This window comes from Peromyscus maniculatus, chromosome 1 (genome assembly GCF_049852395.1).
Source record: "Peromyscus maniculatus bairdii isolate BWxNUB_F1_BW_parent chromosome 1, HU_Pman_BW_mat_3.1, whole genome shotgun sequence".
Lineage (NCBI taxonomy): Eukaryota > Metazoa > Chordata > Mammalia > Rodentia > Cricetidae > Peromyscus > Peromyscus maniculatus.
In genome coordinates, this window is record NC_134852.1 from 129,711,214 (window position 1) to 129,736,864 (window position 25,651).

General features: G+C 41.7%; 1 protein-coding gene across 2 annotated transcripts in view; it reads left to right on the top strand.

The window, feature by feature from the left end:
- Acsm5 (acyl-CoA synthetase medium chain family member 5) overlaps positions 1–12,205 on the top strand; it is a 28,347-nt gene extending 16,142 nt beyond the window's left edge. The window contains exons 7-14 of one of the 2 annotated variants that reach the window (XR_006074818.2): positions 2,275–2,354; positions 3,748–3,871; positions 4,658–4,738; positions 4,852–4,953; positions 7,577–7,704; positions 7,785–7,884; positions 11,090–11,178; positions 11,567–12,205. Coding sequence is in view for 1 of the 2 variants with exons in the window: in XM_006985701.4 (XP_006985763.1) it covers positions 2,275–2,354; positions 3,748–3,871; positions 4,658–4,738; positions 4,852–4,953; positions 7,577–7,704; positions 7,785–7,884; positions 11,059–11,178; positions 11,567–11,650 (819 nt within the window). In the remaining variant the exon portion in view is untranslated. Of the gene's footprint in view, positions 1–2,274; positions 2,355–3,747; positions 3,872–4,657; positions 4,739–4,851; positions 4,954–7,576; positions 7,705–7,784; positions 7,885–11,058; positions 11,179–11,566 lie in introns of both variants that reach the window. The other variant, XM_006985701.4, reaches the window with a different exon arrangement.
- The last annotated feature ends 13,446 nt before the right edge of the window (positions 12,206–25,651 follow it).

Below are 25,651 nucleotides of genomic sequence, written 5' to 3' on the forward strand. Positions count from 1 at the left end.
ACATATGCTTTAAGGTAGCATGAAAAAAAATGTATGAATCTGATGACAAATTCACTCAAAGCCTTCCGTAATCTGGTTCCTGTCCACCTGGCAAACTTTAATCATTGCTCATGCTCAATATAAATCCCTAGGCACTAAAGAATTTCATCTCTGCAAACCTTAGCAAAGCCTTTTACTACACGCCATGCCTCTCCTTCCGCAATCTTCTTCCCTATGTTCTTGTCAAAGCACAAGCTATTTGTCAAAACTTTTAGGTAAAACCAAAAGTCTACTCCCCGGAGCATGTACCGCTGTCCCCAAACCTTATCATGAGCTTTCACCCTACCATACACCTGGCCGCTCCTCTCTTGTTTCTCTGGAGTCTTATCATGAGGTAGGAGGATTGACCACTCCAGTGAAGACACTGAGTACCTTTGGTCTATCCTCTCCTCTAAATGAGAGTTCTTGAGACATCAATGAGCCTACCTCCCCATACCATCTCTTTGAGACAAGCTGGGTTATATGTGGCTAGAAGCATGGACTTCACCATTGGTCAAACTTGGACTCTCACCCTAATCTCTGGACTTCTTTGAGTCCTACTTTTGATCTCTGAAGGAAAGTTCATATAGTTGTCATGATAATGTGAAGAAATGAGGTCCCTAATGCATTTGTTGTTGTTAACTCCCCATCGTCATTGTTCAGGTTGGACTTGTCGGCCACGTGTGCAGTTTATTTCTTCACTGTCCCCAGTCATAGCACTATATTCATGATCTATTGCTATACTATTCATTAAAATTAGCTGCTTTAACACAAGCATTTATTATCTCACAACTTTCTATGGTTGGGAATCTGGGAACAGCTTTACCAGGTGGACTTGGAGAAAAGAAACCTTGTAAGATTGCTGTCAAGATTTCACCAAAGTACACCCATACTAACAGCAGCATTGTTACTAGTCACAGTAACGAAAAGGCATTAACAACCCAAGTGTCCATCAGAAACTGAACATGCAACCCAAATACAGCTCTCTCTCTCTCTCTCTCTCTCTCTCTCTCTCTCTCTCTCTCTCTCTCTCTCTCACACACACACACACACACACACACACACACACACACACACACACACGTTAATCATCTTTTAAAAGGAAGCCAATTCTGGTACTCTGCAATATGAGTAATGATTCTGGAGGACCTCATACTAAGTGAAAGAGGGCAGGACAAAGGACATATATTACATGACTCCATTTATATAAGGTACCTAGAATAGTCATGTTCATGAAGAATGGTGGTTACCATGAGTCTGGGAAGAAGGTAATGGGAATTTAGTACATAATGTGGACACAGTCCAATTTGGAAAGATGAAATAATTCTGGAGATGAATGGTGCCACATGGTAAAAACACCTTCAAAGTGAGTGATATAAGGAAATGTATGACATATATCTTTAAGGATAATTTATGTTTCTGTGTGTTCACATGAGTGCAGGCAAATGAATGTGTGCAGGAGTGTGTGTACATGTACTGTACATTTATGTGTGGAGGCCAGTGGTCATCTTCAAATGGCATTCCTCAGGTGGCACTCACCTTGTATGTTGAGGCAAGGTCTCTTTGACCTGAAGCTTTTTTATTGGGCTAGACTGCTGGTCAGTGAGTCTTGGGGATCTACCTGTCTCTGCCACCTTGTGCTGAGTTTATAAGCATATACTACCACACTTGACTTTCTCGTGGGTTGTGTTCTGGGGAGCAAACTTGGCTCTTATGCTTACACTGTAAGCACTTTACTGGCTGAGCCATCTCCCATGAGCTTTAATAATAATTTTTACAGAGCTATCATGTAGGAATGCAGACATCTCAGTGTAGGGTGAAGCCTGGGTAAGCTGTTTCACTTCTGGATTGTGGTTTTTATCAGATATGCACTGAATACTGGCCTACTGTGTACCGTTGTCCCAAGGGCAGTTAGAATGTACTCAAAGTCTGGTGCCTTGTCTCCTCCAGAGTGAGTCACTCGAGAGAGGGAGAGAGGTGAGAGCATCTAAGACAGAAGCTGTCCTCTTCCTGTAATCTAATCTTAAGTGACTCACACCAGGTCAACAGGATGCTATTGGTCCCACAGACCAACCTTGGTGTAGTGTAAGAGGATACTCCATAAGGGTACAAATGCCAGCAGGTAGAGGTCATGGAGATCATCTTGACAGATGCCATGCTTAGTTTTCTACTCCTTGCTTTGTCAATGGGACTACAAATATCTAATTCATCTATCCCATCACACCTGAGTGTCTCTAAACCCCTTGTTTTGTTTAGACTCTCTGCAAGTTCCCAATAACTACCTTGTGCTGTGTCCCAACCCTCTTCCGGCTGCTTGTACAGGAGGATCTGACAAGGTACAGCCTTTGCTTGGCACTTCTGGGGTTCCCATATGAGGATGTACATGCAAATCCACGTTCTTAATCCAACTCTTGTTCCCCGTGGTTCTCATCTTTGTCTTCCTATGACTCTCTTGAGTCACCTCTGTCTCTTTCTAGGTCTTCATATGTCTCTCTGTGTCACTATCTTCTGTCTTTCACACAAAACACTCCCACATACCTTACATAAAGCTTTTAAAGATGATTTTAATTCATACCCAAAGAAAATGGAAAGGATTTAAGGCAATCCAAAATTTCAACACTCCGGGTAAACTTCATCACCCCCATATACCACACCCACAGGCTAGTTAGTACCTTAACATTGTGTCTGTAACTTCTGTCACAGAAATTGTTGGAGTTCTACTGACCATCTATAGAGTGGGGTTGGTAGCCAAGGATATTTCATTTGCTTAGACTAATAAGCTCCACCACAGTATACTCTATATCTTCCACACACAAATTAACCCAAGCCAGGCATTCCTGAGTATCTGTCTTTGAACACCCAAAGGAAGGTGACAACACTCTGTAGATGGCTCTTATTCTGGGCAAATCCAAAGCAATAGCCACTAGTTGGACAAGACTATTTGCTAGGGTATTGGGTGAATCCCCTCATCGGTCAGTAACTTACTAATCCTGACCCATGTCTCCCTTTTCTATCCTTTCCCAAGGTATGCTCTTCAAATTCTCTCATCTTCCTTAACCACACTCCCTGGCCATGGAATACCCCAAAGAAGGGAGGACTTACATGGCTTTGAGTGTATTCCTTTAAATATAAGAATACATCCCATTCAATTCTTGTGAATTCAATTCTCTACATTGTAATTCTGGCTAGAAGCAGTCCTTGGGTAATTCTTGAAGACTAATTAGAGGCTGCTTGGCAATACTAAGTAATTTAGTTGAATCAGTGGACTCCAACCAGGAGGAGAAAATTATTGAAAATGTATTTATACTTAGGATATTTTTTGAACTGAGAGGCAGATTTGTTATTTATTTAATATCTTTGGAAATTTTAGATCCAATCTTCAGAATTATGGGATTATTAGAAGACTATTTTTAATCTCTTAGAATTTTTTAATTGATTTATTACTTTGAGTCAGATCATTACCTTAACTGATTTATTATCTATCAGATTTTTATAGGTAAATTAATTTGGACATTTGTTTTTATCCCAAATTTAGATAGGATTGATTTGCTTTAATGATTTGGTTCTGTAGACCATATCTGCAGAGAGAGGTTGGCCCACATGGAGCTGACTGTGATACAGAAGGGAGTTTGTTCTCTAATGTCTTTGGGGCTCTGAACCTCTAGCAATGCCAGAGGGTGTGTAGAAATGTTTGTGACATAGATGTCCTTGTCTTCCTACTTGAGAAAGGTACAAGTTTCAAAGCCTGAGACACTGTTTGACTGGTGGAGAGGCCCTCAACCCTGATGTGAGGGACAAGTGGAAGAGCCAGACAGGCCTGGAGCTCCATGAAGGCTACGGACAATCTGAAACAGTGAGTTGGTTTCCCAGGCCACCTCATCTGAGCCCTCAGCCCATTGCAGGGGATCACCAACCTATAGCAGTTACTCACCTCTCCCCAATGCCTGCCAGAAATTGCCTTGGCTCTAGGGAAAACTGGCAATGAGACGCCATTAGCCATTCTTCCTTTTGGTTCAAAAGCAGTCTTGGGTAATTAATTTCACATACACCACGGCCTGCACAACAGCCTACCTGATACCATGATTACTTTTGTGTAGCATTGGCTCATAATTTTAGAGAGTCCAGTTGTGATCACTTGGTCCCTTGATCTTGAAGAACATTATGGCACTGGAAACCCATGATGGAAGAGGTTCCATCTTGATATTGTTCAGAATGGTCTTCCCTTCTCAGACACCCAGCCTTCTAGATGATTCTAAATTCAATCCAGTTGACAATGAAGATTAATACTCATAATGCTCAAGGAAACTGTCATCCCAAGAATAGACTACAATGTATTTTTAGTAAAATCTTAAGCAATGACCTCTGCAGCCATCTCAGCAAAGATGTGGGGGTAAGTGAGTCTGTGAACTTAATGATACAATTTGGTCTTTATCCATGAATACTAATTAGAGTTCCACATAAAGATGTGTTGGCTATGGAAAGGAGATAAAGAAAAATTAAGGGAAAGGGAGGGAAAAGGATGAGAGGGAGGGAAAGAAAGGTAGCGGAAGAAAGAAGAAGAATAGATGGTAGTGAGAGCAAGCCTGAAGCAGGAAACAAGGGGATGAGGCCCCCCTCATGGACACTGATTTCTCTCCAGGTCCTCATCTGCGGCAATTCAAGAGACTCGACAATCAAGTCTGGATCTATGGGGAAAGCAAGCCCACCTTACGATGTGCAGGTAGGCAGCCTCTGCACCCTGTGCATGGAGCCCTCAATGTGCTGGGGAGTATAGGCTGGTGGGTACTACAACTGTGTAAACGATGCTCTGATGCCATGCGATCTCTCCATCAGATTGTAGATGAGGACGGCAATGTCCTGCCTCCAGAAAAAGAGGGGAATGTTGCTGTCCGCATCAAACCCACCAGACCCTTCTGTTTCTTCAACAGCTATCTGGTAAGAGGTGGGGATCAGCTATGAGAAGTCTCAGCAATCATTCATGCCAAACTTTGAGAAGCACGTTTTGTAAATATCTATAATTTGAACCTTGCTGTAACTGCATGAAAGTGGGTTGCTATTGTTATTGATCAGGAACTCTGTTGTTGATAAGGAAGCTACAAAGGTATAATGACTTCTCCAGTGTCATGCAACTAATATGCAAGGTCATAGGCTTTAAAAAGAGTGTGTTGAGAGCACAAACCCATGCCAACTTAATCATAATGGCAAAGGATAGGGAAAACTAGGTTCAGGAAAGTGAAAGTTCTTACCAAAGAGCCACCTGTAAATTTGTATCAGAGCCAAGTTTTCAGGGTGTTTCTTTCTGGTTTGTTGGCTGGGTTTGTACCAGTCCAAAGTTCCAAAATAAGACAGTAATTATCTCTCCTCCAGACATACTTTGGCTAGAGCCTCTTCAGACTTTTTTTTCTATAAAACTGCCAAACCAGGATGTGCATCAGAAACACCCAGGAAGCTTCAACTATTATGATGCCTACATACCACTTAAACCAAATCAACTAAACTTCTGAATGATGAGGGCCAGCCTCTGAGTAACTCAAAAGTGCAGCCAAGGATTGAGAACCACTCATTCACAGAGATACCATGCCATTCAAACACTAAGCCGACTGAACGTGCATTTTAGAATCAACTTGTCAAGATCCGTAAAAACATTTGTCAGCAGTTTAATTGGCTTTTGCTTTGTCTGTAGAACAACCAAGAGAAAGCTGATGCTCCACCCATTCTTTCTAATTTTATTAATTAATTTAGTGTGTGTGTGTGTGTGTGTGTGTGTGTGTGTGTGTGTGTGTGTGTTTGGGTACATGCACGCCAGGGAGTATGTGTGGAGGTCAAAGCATAGCTTGGGGAAGTCAGTTCTCTCCTTTTTCCATGTGGGTTTGTAAATTGAACTCAGATCATCAGGCTTGGTAGCATACACAACTACCCACCAATGTATTTCAGCAGCTCCTACTCATTCTTCCTATCTTATGATTTGTTTCTCTCTCCTCTAATGTTCTATAGATTAGTAAGACTTCTGTGACTCTACCTCTTAGACCTTTGCTAAGGTACATTCTTAGATATTCATTAATATTTAATTTCCTTAAAATTAATATCCACATTTCCTCAAAATGTGCTTTTGAATGGAGATAATATTTACTTGTGAAAAACTGCATCCACGGCAAGTGTATAGGCCAGTGACTTCTGGCAACCATGTGTGCCTATGTGGCCACCACTGCAGTGAAGATGGCAACATTGTCATCACCTCTAAGAATTCTGTGAGATCCTTTACATTCAACCTTCTTTACCTGAGACCTCAGGCAGTTGGTAAATTGTTGTTGCTATATAGCATTACATATACTATATATTAATTATATACTGTATACAACAACTATATACTAATTTTGTTTCCTTTCTAAAAACTATATATGGAGTCATAAAAGATCCATTTTTGTGTATCTTAAACTCAGGATAATTTATTTGCCAGTCACCCATATTTTTGCATGCATTAGTAATTTTTTTCTTTCTATTAACAAATAGTACATTTTCCTTTAATTTTTTTTTTTTTTTGGAAATTTGGGACTGGAGAGTCAGCTTTGTGAATGAAGCATTTGCCATGCAAGTGTTAGGACCTGAGTTTGAATCCTCATAACTGGCCAAAAGCTGGACAGAGTAGCATGAGCATCCGAAATCCCAGCTCCTAAGAGGAGTTGTAGACAGGAGAATCCCTGGAAGCTCACAGGCCAGCTAGCTTGGAGCATGCAGTGCACATAAACAATGAAAGACCAGACAGCTTGGAGCATGCAGTGCACATAAACACTGAAAGACCAGCTAGCTTGGAGCATGCAGTGCACATAAACAGTGAAAGACCAGACAGCTTGGAGCATGCAGTGCACATAAACAGTGAAAGACCAGACAGCTTGGAGCATGCAGTGCACATAAATAATGAAAGCCAGACAGCTTGGAGCATGCAGTGCACATAAACAATGAAAGCCAGACAGCTTGGAGCATGCAGTGCATATAAACACTGAAAGATCTGTCTCAAACAAAGCAGAAGGAAAGAACTGACAGCAAAAGCTGTCCTCTGACTTCAGGACATGTGCCATGGCCCTAATTTGTCCACATTCATACACACACACACACACACACACACACACACACACACACACACACATACACACACTAATTTTTAGAATCATGGCTTGACTTTTTCTACCCTCTACCCTCGCCTCCTATCAATGGGGTTTCAAGCAACCCATTACTTCATATCTTCTACTCTCAGCGTATTCGCTTATCCAGAGTCAGTTGTCCCATGTGTGTCCTCCTTGAATTCAACTCTTCTAAGGGTGCTTGTCGGCATTTGCTCTAGATCCCACCTGGAAGCTCTCATCCAAATAACAGAGAGGAAGCCACAAATCTTCAGAATTCCAGCCTCCTGCCCTGTAGGAAATTCTGGACAGCTTGAGTCTCGAGAACCAATAGGCTACCTGTTGAAGGGTTGTTGGCCTCCAGTGTGGGATCCCCAGGCAGGGGCTGGCCTAAGTGGTTGTGCCCAAATGACCCTTCACGGTGTTCCCTTGTCTTAAAGGACAATCCTGAGAAGACAGCCTCATCAGAGAAAGGAGACTTTTACATCACTGGGGACCGAGCCCACATGGACAAGGATGGCTACTTTTGGTTCTTAGGGAGAAATGACGATGTGATCAACTCTTCAAGGTCAGCAATTTGCTCTTTCCTTTTCTCAAGTTTCTATAGGGGAAGGAAAGCCATTTGGAAAAGCTTCTTTTCTCTTCCAGCTACCGGATCGGGCCTGTTGAGGTAGAGAGTGCCCTTGCGGAACATCCAGCTGTCCTTGAGTGTGCTGTGGTCAGCAGCCCAGATCCCATTCGGGGAGAGGTAAGCAGTCAGGCAAGAACGTAACTGTATTGTGTTCTACTTAGTAGCTCCCCAATGGACAAGCAGGAATGCTAGGTCCCTCCTTTGGTCTCAGCCCCACCCCTGGTATCACAAAACTGAAGCCACTCATTGCTTCTGATTAAACCAACTTTAAATAGTAGATGCACTCTACAAAGACAAGATGGGAAAATATAAAGTGTAATTTTACTTGGACACCGGACAATCCAAATGAGGCTGCTGATTCATCAGAAGTGGAAGGGAAGACACAGACTGCCATTAATCCTCTCCAGTTTTTTGTTTTTGTTTTTGTTTTTTTTTTTTTAATTTCGTTTCTGTTTTCAGGTGAAGACCTAGCAAGCTCACCAGACATTTCTGATGGGCTGTAGCTGGAAGGAATGGCCAACTTGAGGGATGACAGAATGTTTCTAAATGGCCTTGATTTGGTAGAAAGATGAGCCAAATTTAATGAGTTTTCATAGGACAAAAGCAAACTCCTTTTCTGTGGGTCCCAAAAGAAAGGAAAGAGCAGACTCTAGGCACAGCTATGCCCACAATATCTGACAGAAACAACCCAAAGAAGGGAAGCCTTAGTTGTTTCCCAATGTCATAGTGTTTAGTTCTTTGTAGTGGGAAGGGAAAGCAGAGAAGTCCATGGCTTGACTGGGGATGGGGTGTAAGTGAGTGGTAGATGCTGTTCATATTATAGCAGGCCAGGAAGTAGACAATCAGGCAGGAACCAAAGGACCACATATATATGGTCTTAGTGTCGTATTCTTAGTGTCGTACCTCCACCAACTAATCCTGACCTCCTGAAGTTTTCAGAACCTCACAAAATAGTGCCAGGAGCTGGGCAACAAACATTCAAACTGTGTGTGGCAGACATTTTAGATTCAAACATGGTCCATGGCTCCAGCATGGTCCTAGTGTGAAGCAGTCTCTCTGTAAAGTTGGAGTTGTATCAGTCTGTGTTCTTGGAAACATTATGGCCAGCGATTCTCCAAGTCTGGTCCCCAGATGATTCATGGTTGCTTCATTCAAGTTCTTCTTTAAAATACAGATTTTTAGACTTCAAGTCAGGTCTGCTGAATCATACTGCTTAGAGAGGGGGTCCAGAGCACCAGCTTTGGCCTGAAACCCTTTGCCAAGCAACTCCTCACTAAAATTTGAGTTTGATATAGGAAGAGAGAAGTGTGACTTTCATGTATGTACTGGGGAAATCAGACATGGAAAGGAATACATGGCTATGAATACTGTGGATTAACTAGAGCACTGATAAGCAGACACCCTCAAGTGATTCCCTCCGGAGTACTTGGAACACAGTCTGGCACATAACAGGTGCTCAATAAATGTTTCATAGTAAACATGGTAAGAAACGGCTCTTCTTAAAAGCCTGGTTTGTCTGAACATAAAATGATAGTGAGTTTACACCTCTGGGAAGTGTGCAAAGACACTATCCTGTTGTTGGAGGGCTTCTCTCCAGGTTCCACCAAGCCCCGCAGTCCCACAATCCAAGTATAAAATAATCACTCAGACGCTTATATCACTTATAAATTGTATGGCCGTGGCAGGCTTCTTGCTAACTGTTCTTATATCTTAAATCAACCCATTTCTATAAATCTATACCTTGCCACGTCGCTTGTGGCTTACCGGCGTCTTTACATGTTGCTTGTCCTGGCAGTGGCTGCAGTGTCTCCCCCTCCTTCTTCCTGTTTCCCCAATTCTCCTCTCTCCTTGTCCCGCCTATACTTCCTGTCTGGTCACTGGCCATCAGTGTTTTATTTATATAGAGCGATATCCACAGCACTATCCCTTAACAAAAGAGAGTTAGTCATTGAATGTTGGTGTAGACCTGCAACCGAGTGGCCTGTTAGGCTCTTCCATTGCTATCAGAAACTGTTTTATTTTATTTTTGAGATTATAATATTACATTTCTCCCTTTCCTTTCCTCTCTCCAAAGCCTTCTTGCCTTCTTTCAAATTTGTGACCGCTTTTCCATTAATTGTTATTACATGTATATATGTATCTACATATATATATATATATATATATATATATATATATATATATATATATTCCTAAATATAACCTGTTCCATCTGTAAAATGTTACTTGCATATATGTTTTCAGGACTGACCATTTGGTTTTGGACGACACCAATCATCTTCCCTAGAGAGTACTATTTCTCCCATTCTCATCATCCCCTGGTTGCCTGTAGTTGTTTGTGTCGAGTTGACATCTGTGGCTTTTCCCCATCCACTTTGGCATTTCTATTGGTGTTATCCTCATTCAGCCCATGTTGAGGCAGTCATATTGGTGAGACTTTGTGGGTGTAATTTCTGACATTATTAGGAGGCACTATTTGAAGGCATTTTAAATTTTATTTATTTGTGTGTGTGTGTGTGTGTGTGTGTGTGTGTGTGTGTGTGTGTGTGTGTGTGTGTGAATAAATGTACATGTGTGTCACAGCACATGCATGGAGGTCAGAGGACAAACTATGTGGGCTCCATGGATGAGCTCAGGTCATCTGGCTCAGCATCAAATGCGCTTACCCTCGGAGCCACCTCCAGCCCAAGGAATTACATTTTGAGCAATTGTTGCCTCTTTATCAGGAGGCAAATTGTTGGGGAAACCTAGGCAGACAAAACCAAGGTGCAGAACCTCAGCTGGACTGACGGAAATAGAATCAGTGTAACTCCATGCTTGCTGATGGGAAGTGCACAGGCACGCTCCAAAGACCCAGCAGCCCCTGAGCAGGCCTGTGTTTTCTTCTGCCTGAACAAGCCCATGTGCCTCTGTCCTCCTACAGGAAAATCTGGAAGTAAATGGCCATTGACGTTATAAAGTTATGGCCCCCAGTGTGTTTGCATCTTAGGGGAATCCACGCTGGCTCCTAATGGAGTCATTACAAGTATGGCAAGTAGCACAGGAAACGAGGCTCCAAAATGATCCCACAAAAGCCAGTAACTCTTCAGTAGTTTATTCTTCACAGGCAGACAATAGGGAAATGGGTGGCATTCACTTCCCTGGCTGTGCTCAAGCAACAGCAGAACCAGTAGAAACGAGTGGAGCCCTCCTGATAGGGTAGTGTAAGTAGCCACATATGCACATGGCTAGCCTGAGAAGAAAAGCATCATTCCTGAGGGCTTGATGCCTTCTGGGGTTCCCTCCCTGCAGGTGGTGAAGGCATTTATCGTCCTTTCTCCAGCCTACACGTCTCATGACCCAGAAGCACTGACCCGGGAGCTCCAGGAGCATGTGAAGAAGGTGACTGCTCCATACAAGTACCCCAGGAAGGTAAATACCTGGGGTCCTAAGACATAAGCTGAGGAACCAGATGGGTGCCTGCTCCCTGGACTGGCCTCCTATATAGGGCAAGGCTCTACGCCAGAGATATGCACACCCCAGCTACTGCTTCAGCCTTGCTTGTCTTTCTTCGCTGGATCTTTCCCAAAGTCCATTATGGTCTTACTCTAAGAATCGACCTGCCGATGAGAAGCTGAGGGTCTGGTGAGAGGTGAAGGCCCATGTGCTCTAAGCTCTAGCAGTTTTAAATGTTGTCTCCTGGGGAAAACCCTGAATTATGGGAGCTTTCCAATGAAATAGTAAAAGTAACTTAAGGAAGGGGTCATTCTGGGAAACAATGGTTTCTAAGCACAATGGTATCTATTTGTTTGGTTACCAGGTGGCTTTCATTTCCGAACTGCCAAAGACCATTTCTGGAAAGATCTTAAGAAGTAAATTGAGAAATCAAGAGTGGGGGAGATGAGGTGCAACCAAAGAAAGATGATGTGATGCTCTGAAGGTCCTGAAAGGAGAAGGAAGCAGGGTTGGCCAGCCCCCTCCTTGGAGCACTATCCCTTCAAAGAACAGGCATAAAAGATGGTCAGTTTCCAAATGGGCATTGTGGGATGATGCTGGTAAAGGTGAGAGCATCCCTGATTCAGAGCTCACCACCAATGCCCCATCCCTGACTGGAGAAATCCTCAGCATCCATCCATTGGTTATATGAAGACAATTCTGCTGTTCCTGTTCCTGGGACAGGCAGATTACCACAGCCTTAGGATATTCATGGTCTCATTATGCTAGTGGGAATATAAAACTTGACTTTTTGGATGAAGGCCTTTGGTAACAGCATCTGGGCTATGACCCTGACAATACTTTTTCATTTAGAAATCACACCTTTGGGACTCACTATAAAAGAAATGATTCAAAATGCTGAAAATATTTGATATACAAAGATACTCGGTGAAGTATTGTTTATAACTGAAAACACACACAAATGTCAAAACAATAGGAGAAATAATTAAATCAATTAACACTAGACTGGCCAATTAATGTAACTATTCTATTACCAAAGCACAGCTTGTGTCCTGAGGGGTTGAGGACATGTTACATTATAGTTTAAAGAAAAAATGCCACTGGGAAGCAGCTGTAAGGAAACTCACTGGAGGCATCACCAGTACCTTCCCTTAGACACTTGCCCTCTCTCAAGTTTTCTTAAGAAACAGAAACAACTAATTTATAAACAAGTTATTTTAGAGAGGTAATCCTCTCTTCTGGGCCTGGGAGATGGCGCTAATCATAAGTCGCCTGCTGTGTAAGCATGAACACCCGATTTTCAGATCCCAGATAGCCATGTAAAAGTCATGTGGTTGTGCACATCTGTAACCTTAACCTTAGGGTGACAGGAAGACAGGAGGATTCCCAGAGCTTGCTGGCCAGCCAGTCTAGCCAACCAGTGAGCTATGTGTTCAATGAGAGCCCCCATCTCAAAAAGGTAAGGTGGAGAACAAGAGTGGAAAAGTAACATTGACTGTTGTCCCCACATGCACATATACACTACACTATACATACATATGTAGCCCCCAAAAGAAACAATCTTCTAGACACCCCCCACCCCATGCCTCAGGTCTAACTTTCGGTTCACAAATCGATACTCATCCTAGAATAGTAAATATCCCAGGGCACAGTGGCGAGAAGCCATGTTCTAGGTCCTGAATCTAGAAGGCAGGGCTCTGGATGACTGAGACTGCACACCAAAGAAAGAAGCTGATGGAAACTCAAAACAACACCTGTGACCTCTACCCGAATTCCAGCATTTCGCCTCGCTGGTTAATACGTATTGATTGAGTACCTACTCAGTGTTGGAGCCTGTGAACATGATAATAAGCAAAGTCAACCTGTGTGGGCTTACCAAGGCTGCTATAGGCAAGTCCCGGGATGGGTTGGCATCGACAGCAAAGATCTGTTTCCTCATTTCCACGGGCAACTCTAATATCAAAGTGTTAGTAAGCTATCTCCACCTGAGGCTTCTCCTCACATTGCAAGTGTTGTATTTGCCCTAAACCTCAGCTGCTCTTCTCCCACACATGCCAAAGATGCATGCATACTCGCATCTCAATCTCCAGTTCTTTTAAAGATACCTGTCACTTCCTACTACATTAGGGCATTTGGATGTTCATGACCTACCTTAACTTCATTACTCTTTTAAAGAATTTGACTCTGAGTAGGGGGGGAGGAATTGCAAGCTCCAGGGGCTGCCTGGGCTACAGAGTAAATTAAATTCAAGGCCAGTCTGGGTGATTTAATGTCTCAAACTAAGTCAGTAAAAATGAAGAGGTTGAAGATACAGTCATTGTTTGAGCATTTGCCTAACACGTGGAAGGCTCTGGATTGGATCCCCAACAACACAAAGCAAGGGAGTAAGGAAGCAAGAAAACAACCAAACCCTGTCTCCAAATCCAGTAGTCACTTTCTAAGGTTCTGGGGACAAGATTTCAACAAATACTCTCAACCCATAACACTGCTTGCAAACTTCAAACTAGTGGAAAGGCAGCTAGTGTTTGTCATGGAGCAACAGCAATAAGAACATAACTGTGATAAGTGCCACAAAGCACACAGTGACTGACAGCACTGGGGGATTTAGGGTGCACGGATATTGCATGGGATTCCTCTGGTAGAGCTGGGGAGATGTCCTAGCAGTTAAAACCTTGCTATACAAGCATGAAGGCCAAAGTTCAGATCCCCAGAAACTCATGTAAATGCTTGGTCCTGGAAAGAAGAGATAGTAGATTCCTAGAGAAAGCTGACTAGAGAGGCCAAACATCAGAAAGCTCTGGGTTTTGACTGTGGGATACTGCCTCGATGGATAAGGTGGAAGAGCAATGGAGAATGGTTCCTGATAGCAAACTCAGGCCTCCACATGCATATGCAACCCCCTGCCTCTCACTGTGTGTATGCAGAGCCTCACACAAATATATGCATATGTCCACACTCATGCATGTGTACCCACAAATGTACAAAAACATGCATAGACACATGCAGATGATGCACACACACATGAAAAGAGTGCCAGGGAGAGAAGTCTCTAAAGAGCTGGGGTTGAGGAAAACGTGGACACAGATAAAGAGACAGAAAGTGAGCCCTCTGGACAAAGGCTGAAGGATGTAGAAAGGCCTCATTGGGGAGGTAGAAGATGGTACTGCTGAGAGCACTTCTGAAGTGAGTCTGTCCTTCCAGCCAGCTCCCAAATCACAACACAGAGACTTATTATTAACTGTAAAAACTTGGCCAATAGCTTAGGCTTGTTTCTAACTAGCTCTTATAACTTAAATTAACCCATTTATATTCATCTATGTGCTGTCATATGGCTTCTGGCTGTTACTTCTCCTCCTGTATGTCTTGCTTGTTCCATGTCTTTTGGCATCCTACCCTTCTTCCCAGCATCCTCTGTGCCCCCCAAATCCTGCCTAGCTATTGGTTGTTCATCTTTTTATTAAACCAATCTGAGTGACACATCTTCACAGTGTACAAAAAGATTATTCCACAACACACTTCACATTCAGGTAGAGCCAGTCACCCCCATGCAGTTCTCAGAGCTACCACCTCTGTTCTCCTGTGAGCAGATACTGATAATAACCTGCTTTATAGATTATTGTTTGTTGTTTTCTTACTCTTTGTCTCTTTGGGGGCCCACCACCCACCTCCCAAATAAATCACACATGGAGGCTTATTCTTAATTATAAACATCTGGCCTTCCCTTTCTCTTACTTCTGTACATCTTACTCTCACTCTTACTCCATGGCTTGCTGTGTGGAGTGGCTGGACCCTGGACTCCTCCTCCTTCTCTGGCTCCTTCTTCTTTCTCATCTCTTCCCAGATTTCTCTTTCTATATATTCTGTCTGACGACCCCACCAATCCTTTCTCCTGCCTTGCTATTGGCTGTTCAGTTCTTTATTAGACCACAAAGTGTTTTAGACAGGCACAGTAACACAGCTTCACAGAGTTAAACAAATACAACATAAACAAAAGTAACACACATTAAAATAATATTCCACAACAATAAATGGCACTGATAGGCTCAGCATTCTGTTGATATCCATACAGCTGGTATCTCACAGAGCTAGAATTCAAATTCAACTGGTGGTTTAATTTAGGTGTTGTATCTCTGCATATATCAGAAGTGTAGATATCATTATAGTCAGTTTTCCTGTGCCGACCTGATCAAGCAGCCCCTAGGTTCCAAGTAAACACACAGAGGCTTATATTAATTATAAATTGTATGGCCTAAGGTTCAGGCTTCTTGCTAGCTAGCTCTTTCATGTTAAATTAATCCATTTTTATTAATCTATATGTTTCCATGTGGCCATGGTGTTATCAGTCTGCTGGCATCTTGTTGCTCCTTGGGTGGTAGGCAGACATCTCCCCTGACTCCACCTTTCTTTGTCCCTGTCTTCAGTTTGAATGTACTGCCTAACCTTATTCTGCCTCACCATTGGCCAAACAGCTTTATTTGTCAACCAATGAGAGCAACACATAGTCACAGTGTACAGAAAGACATCCCACAGCATTTCCCCTTTTCAGTCTAATCAAAAAGGAAGCTTTTCATTTTAATGTAGTAAAATTACATGTAACAAGACAGTTATCAAGCAAGAATTACAGTTACAATATCTAGTCTATTTGTATTAGCAAAATTAAAAAAAAACTTTATCATCTATCCTATTTTTGTGAGTCTAAGTTTTCATATCTAATTTACCTTTTATCATGATTAAGGAAAACTATAACTATCTAGTTTTCAATTCCATCAAAGACCCCAGAGGGATGTAATATTACCTGAGTAAACAGGAAGTGCATTGTAAGCAACTTCCAAAATTCTAGAAATGACAGAGACATCTGACTGCCTGGACAGTCACTCAAAATTCCTCTGTAATGTTTGATTATCCATCTTCAACCTACAGGCCTAGAGTCCCTGGCATATTTTTCAGTAAAGTAAGAAATTTGAATAACTCTTTGCCTATTTAGGCAAAGTTCATCAGTTGCTTTCCTCTGTGTTCTGCAGAACGTCTGGCATTTTCTTCTGTGAAGCAGGAACCTGAAGGACCATCTCACCTTGATTTGGCAAAGTTCAGTGCTCACTTTCGCATGGGTCCTGCATGCCCAGTTTATACAGCATACTGTCAAGCAGTTCAGGCAAGGGCAATTTCTTGCCCACATGGCCAGCTTTGCCAAGAAGAAGACAAACTCCATATGGAGTGTCTTCAATATCCATCTTCCTCTTTGAAGTAAATTGATGCTGCCAGGAACAGATGTGTCTCACTGTCCAGAAGAGACTAAGTTTTTAAAACATTTTAAATGCCATATTCTGTAAGTCTTTGAAGTGTTTGAAGATTACCTATCCATTTGAACTATATCTCTTCATATCTATAAAACCTAATTAACATGACTATAAGTTTGACTATTATAGATGACTATTAATTTGTATTTCCTAACTATATATTACATTTTTAAATGAGTAGCATAAATATAATACCTTAAACAAGAGTAGAAATATACATACAGTATAACAAAATTGACTTTAAATTTGTATCAATAACCTGAAATCCAGACCAATGTAAAATATTTTGAGATTAACAGTTGTGTTTTTGGATTAAAATACATTCAGTAATCTACCCTTTTACCCTACATTTCTATATCATACATTTCTATAACATATCCCCCTTTCTTCTTTTAGAAAGAGATTTGTAGATGTGATGATCTTATTAAATAAGAAACACAGAGCCAAATGCAGAGTTAAAAGCCCAAGAGGTCAGAGCAGTAGCTAAGAGCTGAGACTAAAACCACCTAAACACCCACTGCCACTGCCATCCTTCCCCTGAGAAAGAGACCTACTTCCTGTGTGTGTCTTTTTTTATTACTTTCTCTTCTCCCTTTTCATTGGTTGTAAACCCAACCACATGACCTCCTTGTTACTGCCTGTCTATACAGACCTTCAGGTCTCTATGGTTGGTATTGAGATTAAAGGCATGTGTCTCCATGCTGGCTCTATCCTTGAACACACGGACTCTGCCTGCCATGTGATCAGATAAAGGGCATTGCTACCACTGCCAGACTTCTGCTATGGCTTGCTATTAGCTCTGACCCCCAGGCAACTTTATTTATTAACATACAAATAAAATCGCATTTCAGCACAAATAAAATATCACCATAGAGATTGACTATGATACAATAACATTTTTAAACAACCCCCTAAACAAAGACAAACATCAAAATCCCTAGTTTTCTAGGCTACTTCCTGCTGATTGGGGGTGCTGTTAATCTTATGGGAATCCTGAGAAAATTTAGTATTATGGTCAAGTCTTGGTTGTAGTAGTCTGTGAGGCTGGATCATCTCAGCCAACAGCCTTGGACCTCTTCTGGATGCAGAACTCAGAGGAAGCTGCAACAGAGGCAATGTAAAATGCTGGATCATCTGGGCCATTTGTTTTCACTGATATCTGGTCCCCTCATCCTAAAAATACACCAACTTTTAAAGATAACATACATATCTGCATTAATACAAGTACAGACTGTGCATTACACACAAGTCAGCCAAAGATAATTTCTTATTATGTGTTTGAGCAAGTAAAATATACATCACATGTCTTGCATTTCTTTCAGGTTTATGTTTTTATGGCTACAATCAGGATTTCAGGGGGTCTTCCTTGATCAAATATGATCATCTTTAATTTTGAATGAATCCATAGCCTCTTATTTCCTGTGGAAACAAAAACATAACCTCTCCCTCAAAGTGGTATACTTTTTGACTTAAATTTTGGGGTCAAGATATTTTTAAAACATGTAGGTTGGTTTAATCTAGCAGCTTTTATAATTAAATGTTTCATAGCAGACAAAAATCTTAAAGACAACACAATAATATACGTAATCCAGAATTTCTGTGCATTTTCCATCCTCATGTGGCTCATTTTTTATATTACTTTACTCCCCTTAATGAGGACTTTATTTTCATATTTTAAAACTATATATTTTTATGACTTTCTAAATCTTCTCTTTACTCTCCCTAGTCCATGTATATTTTTAAACACACTGTAACCCGTTTACAGTTTTTTCCATCTGAATATGTTCTTATTGTGTATCTGTAATCCTTTTCTGACCAGGAGAGATTTTTTTTTAACTTTTTTTTTGTGATATATATTTTTTATTTTACAATACCATTCAGTTCTACATATCAGCCATGGGTTCCCCTATTCTCCCCCCTCCCACCCCCTCCCCTTACCCCCAGCCCACCCTCCATTCCCACCTCCTCCAGGACAAGTCCTCCCCCGAGGACTGTGATCAACTTGGTAGACTCAGTCCAGGGAGGTCCAGTCCCTTCCTCCCAGACTGAGCCAAGTGTCCCTGCATAAGTTCCAGGTTTCAAACAGCCAACTCATGCAATGAGCACAGGACTTGGTCCCACTGCCTAGTTGCCTCCCAAACTGATCAAGCCAATCAACTGTCTCACCTATTCAGAGGGCCTGATCCAGCTGGGGGCCCCTCAGCCTTTGGTTCATAGTTCATGTGTTTCCATTCATTTGGCTATTTTTTTAATAATTGAGTAAAACTGAAATTTATTATATGCCACAGTCATCCTAGGGACCTCCATGCTATATATATAGCCTCTGTGGTTCTATGGGTTGTGGTCTGATTGTTCTTTATTTTATATCTAGAATCCACCAATGAGTGAGTACATACCATAACTGTCTTTCTGGGTTTGGGTTACTTCACTCAGGATGATTTTTTCTAGTTCCATCCATTTGCCTGCAAATTTCATGCTTTCATTGTTTTTCTCTGCTGAGTAGTACTCCATTGTGTATATGTACCACATTTTTTTCATCCATTCTTCCGTTGATGGGCATCTAGGTTGTTTCCAGGTTCTGAATATTACAAATAGTGCTGCTATGAACATAGCTGAGCATGTATCTTTATGGTATGAATCAGCATTCCTTGGGTATATGCCCAAGAGTGGAATGGCTGGGTCTTGAGGTAGTTCGATTCCTAATTTTCTGAGAAACCGCCATACTGATTTCCACAGTGGTTGTACAAGTTTACATTCCCACCAACAGTGGAGGAGTGTTCCCTTTGCTCCACATCCTCTCCAACATTGGTTGTCATTGGTGTTTTTGATCATAGCCATTCTAACAGGTGTAAGGTGGTATCTCAGAGTCGTTTTGATTTGCATTTCTCTGATGATTAAGGATGTTGAGCATTTCTTTAAATGTCTTTCAGCCATTTGTAGTTCTTGTTTTGTGAATTCTCTGTTTAGCTCTTTAGCCCATTTTTTAATTGGAATGTTCAGTACTTTGATGTCTAGTTTCTTGAGTTCTTTATATATTGTGGAGATCAAACCTCTGTCAGATGTGGGGTTGGTGAAGATCTTTTCCCAATCTGTTGGCTGTCTTTTTGTCTTATTGACTGTGTCTTTTGCCCTGCAAAAGCTTCTCAGTTTCGAGAGGTCCCATTTATTAATGGTTGTGCTCAGGGTCTGTGCTGTCGGTGTTTTATTTAGGAAATGGTCTCCGGTGCCAATGCGTTCAAGAGTGCTTCCTATTTTCTTTTCTATTAAGTTTAGTGTAACTGGATTTATGTTTAGGTCTTTGATCCACTTGGACTTGAGTTTTGTGCATGGTGACAGATATGGATCTATTTGTAATCTTTTACATATTGACATCCAGTTATGCCAGCACCATTTGTTGAAGATACTTTCTTTTTTCCATTGTATAGTTCTGGGTCCTTTGTCAAAAACCAGGTGTTCATATGCCAGGAGAGATTTTTAAACTGTTAAGCTGCACAGCTCGGACCAAATCTGTGGCTTTGGCTGCTGGCTCCACCCCATTTGGTTTCCCAACATGGTGGAGGTATGTTTACCTAAACCTGACATGCTGCATGGCTTGGAAACACCTCTGCGTACTGTGGCAGGAATCTGCCATGCTGTGCTGAAGCTCAAATGCCACAGAAAATGCCCCAGCATCTCTGTACCAAGGCTCACATGAGAGACATGAACTAGGAAGCTGCTCTTGGCTCCATTTTTGTTCATTCAGAATCTTTTTTAAAGTTTTTCAGGTCCATGTGGATCAATGTCCAATGGTGGTTGCCAAATGTAGGTGGAAATTTCTCAGTCCCACCCGAGCCCATGGTCTGGACACCCGCAGTCCATAGCTGCTTATAAAATAATCACTCAGAGGCTTAATATTAATTACAAACTGTTTGGTCTATGGATCAGGCTTCTTGCTAGCTAGCTGTTACTTCTTAAATTAACTCATTTCTATTAATCTATGTATTCCCACGTGTCTCATGGCTTTACCTGTGTTGCATTACATCTTGCTTCTCCAGGTGGCTCTCAGTGTCTCCTCTGACTCTTGTTTCTTGCCTTCTCCTTGTCTCTCTGCTTGGATTCTCTATCTGGCTCTGTTCTGCCTGGCTATAGGCCAAAGCAGGTTCTTTGTTAACCAATGGTAGCAACACATATTCACAGCATATAGAAAGACATCCCATGACATATCATTTTAGAAAATAAAATTTTAAAGCAATGTAGACTACCATATTTATTAAAGAAATTTGTTTTTTTTTTCTTTTGTCTTGCTGTCTTAGGGTTTCTACTGCTATGAAAGACACCATGACCACTGCAGTTCTTAAAAAGGAAAACATTTGATTGGGATGGCTCACTTACAGTTCAGAGGTTCAATCCATTATCATCATAATGGGGAGCATGATGGCATGCAGGCCAATATGGTACTGGAGTAATAGCTGAGAGTCCTACATCTTTCAGGAAACAGGAAGTTGACTGAGACAGTGGGTGGTATCCTGAGCATAGGAAACCTCAAAGCCCACCCCCACAGTGACACACTTCCTCCAACAAGGCGACACCCACTCCAAAAAAGCCATACCTCCTGATAGTGCCACTTCCTATAATATTATGGGGGCCAATGACATTTAAACTATCACACTTGCTATGTAGCCTGACCTGGCTTTAAACTCTAGAACCTCCTCCACAAGACTAATGAGTACTGGAATTACAGGAATGTGCCACCATTGGCTTAATTATTTATTTTTTATTATATTAATTATCTAAGAATTTCATACAATGTGTTTTCATCATCTCTACTTCCCTCTTTAGACTCCTCCTAGATCCATCCCTCTTTCTCTACCCACCCAAAATTATGTCCTCTTTTTTTTAAGCCTATCAAGTCTAATTTCTGATGTCTATATGCTCGTGGATGGGGGCCCATGCACTGGAGCACTAGCCACCTATAGGGTGGCCACACGCTTAAAGAAAACTGACTCTCCCTCTCCTAGCAGCTTTCAGTTTCCAGTAGCTCCTCAGCTAAGGGTAGGACTTCATGCCCACCCTCCTCCCACCCTACCCCACTCCCACTCCATGTGGAATCTGGCTTGAGCTTGCCCAGGTCTTGAGCATGAACTACCATGTGTTCATATATGCAGCTGCCCTGGTGTGTCTGGGAAGCAGTTCCCTTGTCCTCAGCTCCTGGCTCTTACCATCTTTTCACCCCTCTTCCCTGATGATCTCTGAGCTCTGGAAAAGGGGCATGTGGTATAGATGCCCCATCTGGAACCAAACACTCCACAGTCTTGTATTCTCTACACCTTGAGCAATTGGGTGTCTGCATTCATCACACCACCTAGTTCAAAAAGAACCTATTTTATGAGGGTTGAAAGATGCACTCATCTCTAGATTCAGAGATGAATCATGAGGAGTGGGCTCAGTATTAGGTCCCATTAGCAGAATAGTGGGAGTAGATTCTCCCCTAGGGCCCATGACATGTCTAGGCACAGGTTTTTGGACCCATAGTGGTGCCAGGTATAGGTTACATCTTGTACAGCAGGTCTTAAATCCAATTAGAAAGTGGTTGGTTACTCTCGGGACATTCGTGCTACCATTGCACCAATGGGCAGGTCTTGCAAAGCCAATCATTATTGTAGCTCACAGGGTTAGTAGATGACGAAGATTAATGATTGCTTTTCTCCTTCAGTAGAGTATGTAGCTCCTTCCAGCACTATGAAACTAGCCAGCAGAGATGAAGCTTCCATGCCTGTACCAGCTTAGTACAACTATCAACAACTCCAAAAGAGGAAACACATTCCTGGCAATAGGTTTTTTTTTTATTTGCTAGCCAGTGGTTTCTCATAGGGCCAATGTCAACCTATCATAGGTTGGCTCCATGTAATCTCTCTCTCTCTCTCTCTCTCTCTCTCTCTCTCTCTCTCTCTCTCTCTCACACACACACACACACACACACACACACACACACACACAGAGAGAGAGAGAGAGAGAGAGAGAGAATTATCTATAGTACTATGTTTCAATTTGGATTTTTCATAAGGTCCTTAGGGTTAGTGATCTCACCCTGTATTCCTTCTTTCACCTCACCCTCACATTACCTACCCAGTTTAACCCTTCCTGTTCTATTATTCTCCTTTCCTCCTCAATACCACTGCATTCCAGCTTTCCTACTGTGGAACCCCCCCCATTCCGTCACTCTATGGATTTTTCCCAACAAAACACACACATATGAGGACTCAAAACTGATCCAGAAATGAGAGAAAATGTGACATTTGTCCTCTTGGGTCTGGATTACATCACCCAGAATGATTGCTTCCAGCTCCATCCATCATTTACCTACAAATTTTGTAATTTCAGTTTTTGTAACCTCTGAATGATTTCCATTATGTGAATGTAACATTTTCATTATCCATTCATCATTTGATGAACATCTAGGCTGGTTTTTCCCCACTGGCTGTTGTGAATAGAACAATGAACATGGATAAGCAAGCATTTCTGTAGTAGGATATAGAGTCTTTTAGGTGTAAGCCTGTGATGGCCATTCCTGTTTGTGAACTTGACCACACTTGGAATTAACTAAAACCAAATGACTGGGCACACCTGTGAGAAAATTTTTCTTAATTATTCAAGTAAGAAGACCCACCTCTAATCCAGATCTTTGAGATGGGAAGATAAACCTCTAATCTGGATCTTTGGCATAGGAAGATAAACCTTTAATCCAGATCTTTTAAGGTGGGAAGATTCACCTTCCATAAAGACCACACTTTCTGCTGACAGCCTATATAAAGGATATGGAAAAAGAAAGTTCTTTTTCTTTGCCTTCTTGTTCTTGCCCTTGCTAGAAAGTCCATTCCTTCACTGGCATTCTGAATTTCAGTGTGTACTGAAGACGACTAGCTAAGACATCTAGACTTGTGAACTGTAAAACTGCTAGATTCTTAGACCTACCATTCATAGGTAACCATTGTTGGATTAGCTGAACCACAGTATGCAAGCTATTATAATTAATCTCATATATATATGAGAGACAGAGAGACAGAGACAGAGAGCTCTTAGCCTGCTATTGGGCCTTTGTGGAAAATTAACGTCTGACAATGGGCCACCAAGTTACCATGTGACCTGAGCTACCTATCATGAGTTGGGTGTTATCTGACCCACTAAGTCATAAAGTAGGACATGTACAGCAGCAACCCATTATCAAATTATATACATATGACCAGGCCTGAGCAGGTCCTGAAGGCATAAGCAAGTTATATAAAGTTGCCCAAATGCTTATGGTTTCTACTTCTGTTACAATACCATCTGCTGCCAATAATGCACCTATCGCCTCATGGGGTATGCCCTATAATTAGTTGACTGAGGAAGAGATGACTATGGCCTGGTTTACTGATGGTCTACATGTTATGCAGACACCACCCAGAAGTGGAAAGCTACAGCATTATAACCCCTTTCTGAGACAACCGTGAAAGACACCAGTGAAGGGAAATATTCCCAGTGGGCAGAACTTTGGGTAATACATGTGGTCATACATTTTATTTGGAAGGAGAAATGGCCCAAATTGCTCACTGATTCTTAAATGATAGCCAATGGATTGGCTGAATGGTCAGGGACTTGAAAAGAGTATGATTGGAAAAGTGGAGAGAAAGACATCTGGGGGAAAAGTATGTGGATAGGTCTCTCCAAGTGGGCAAAAGATGTAAAGATATTGTGTCTCATGTAAATGCTCATCAAAAGGTGACTACAGCTAAGGAAGAGATCAATGATCAAATAGATAGGTGTAGTGAGATTTTTCTTTGGACTGCCAGCTCACAAATATGACATGGAGACTTATTATTAATTATGAAAGCTTGGCCTTAGCTTAGGCATGTTCCTAATTAGTTCTTATAACTTAAATCAAGCCATATTTTTAATCTACTTTTTTTTCACAAGCCTCATTACCTCATCTCCATATTACCCATCCTGTTTTCTCTGTGTCTGACTGGTGACTCAACCATTTTCTTCCCAGAGTTCTCTCTCTGCCCGAATCCCACCTATACTCTCCTGCCTAGTTATTGGCTGTTCAGCATTTTATTACACCAATCAGAGCAATACATTTTCACACAGTGTATAAATATCTCACAACATCTTTCCCTTTTTGTCTAGGGAAAGGTTTTAACTCCAACACACTAAAACTATATACAAAAAGAACAATTATCAGGTAAAAATTATACTTACAATGTCCAATCTATTAGTATTTGGCAAATTCAGAGAAAACACTCCACTATCTATCCTTGGCAAGTCAAAAGTTTTGTACCTAATTCATTTTTTATCCTAACTTGTATTACCAACCCCAAATTATCTTTTTGACCTCAAAACATTTTCTTAGATAACATAAGCTTTATGTTTCTCAATCTTATACATTTTACACCTCTTTTGTGAGTTTCTTTTCTGAATTTGGTAACAAGGAAAATTGTAACTATAACTATCTAGTCTTCATCTCCATTAAAGGCTCAAGAGGATGTAATATTACCTGAGTAAACAGGAAATACAGAGCAAGCACCTTCCAAAACTATTCAAAAAACAAAGACAGATGACTTTCCAGACAGTCATCCAATGTTCCTGTGCAATTTTGGGACATTCATCTTTGCTCTATAGGCCTAGAATATCTAAAGTAGAATATTTAAAGTAGAAATTTTGAAGAAATATCTTACTTTGTCTTGGCAAATTTCAGCAGTCACTTTTTTTGTGTGTCCTGCTTTTTCATATTGGACAGCGTACTGTCAGCAGTTGAAGCAAGGGGCAGTTTCTTGCCCAGTGGCTAACTATTGCCACAAAGAAAGCAAACTCCAGAATCCCCACCCATCTCTGCCCCAGTTGCCAGCCAGTAGGGAAAACTCCTGCGGGCAAGCTCCCACACCAAAACCCCCCATCGGACCTGCAATCTACAAGACCCACGCCTTATCCCAATACCCATCCCCCTGTAACCCCAGTGACTTCCTGAGACACAGAATCTGCCAGCTCTCATTGGACCAAGAGAGGCTTCCTGAGACCCAGGATCTGCCATCTCTGACTGGACCAAGAGCCCTGATAAGACCAAGAGTGGCTCCCTGAGCCACAGAATCAGCTAGCTTAAATTGGACCAAGAGTGGATCCCAGAGATACAGATTCTG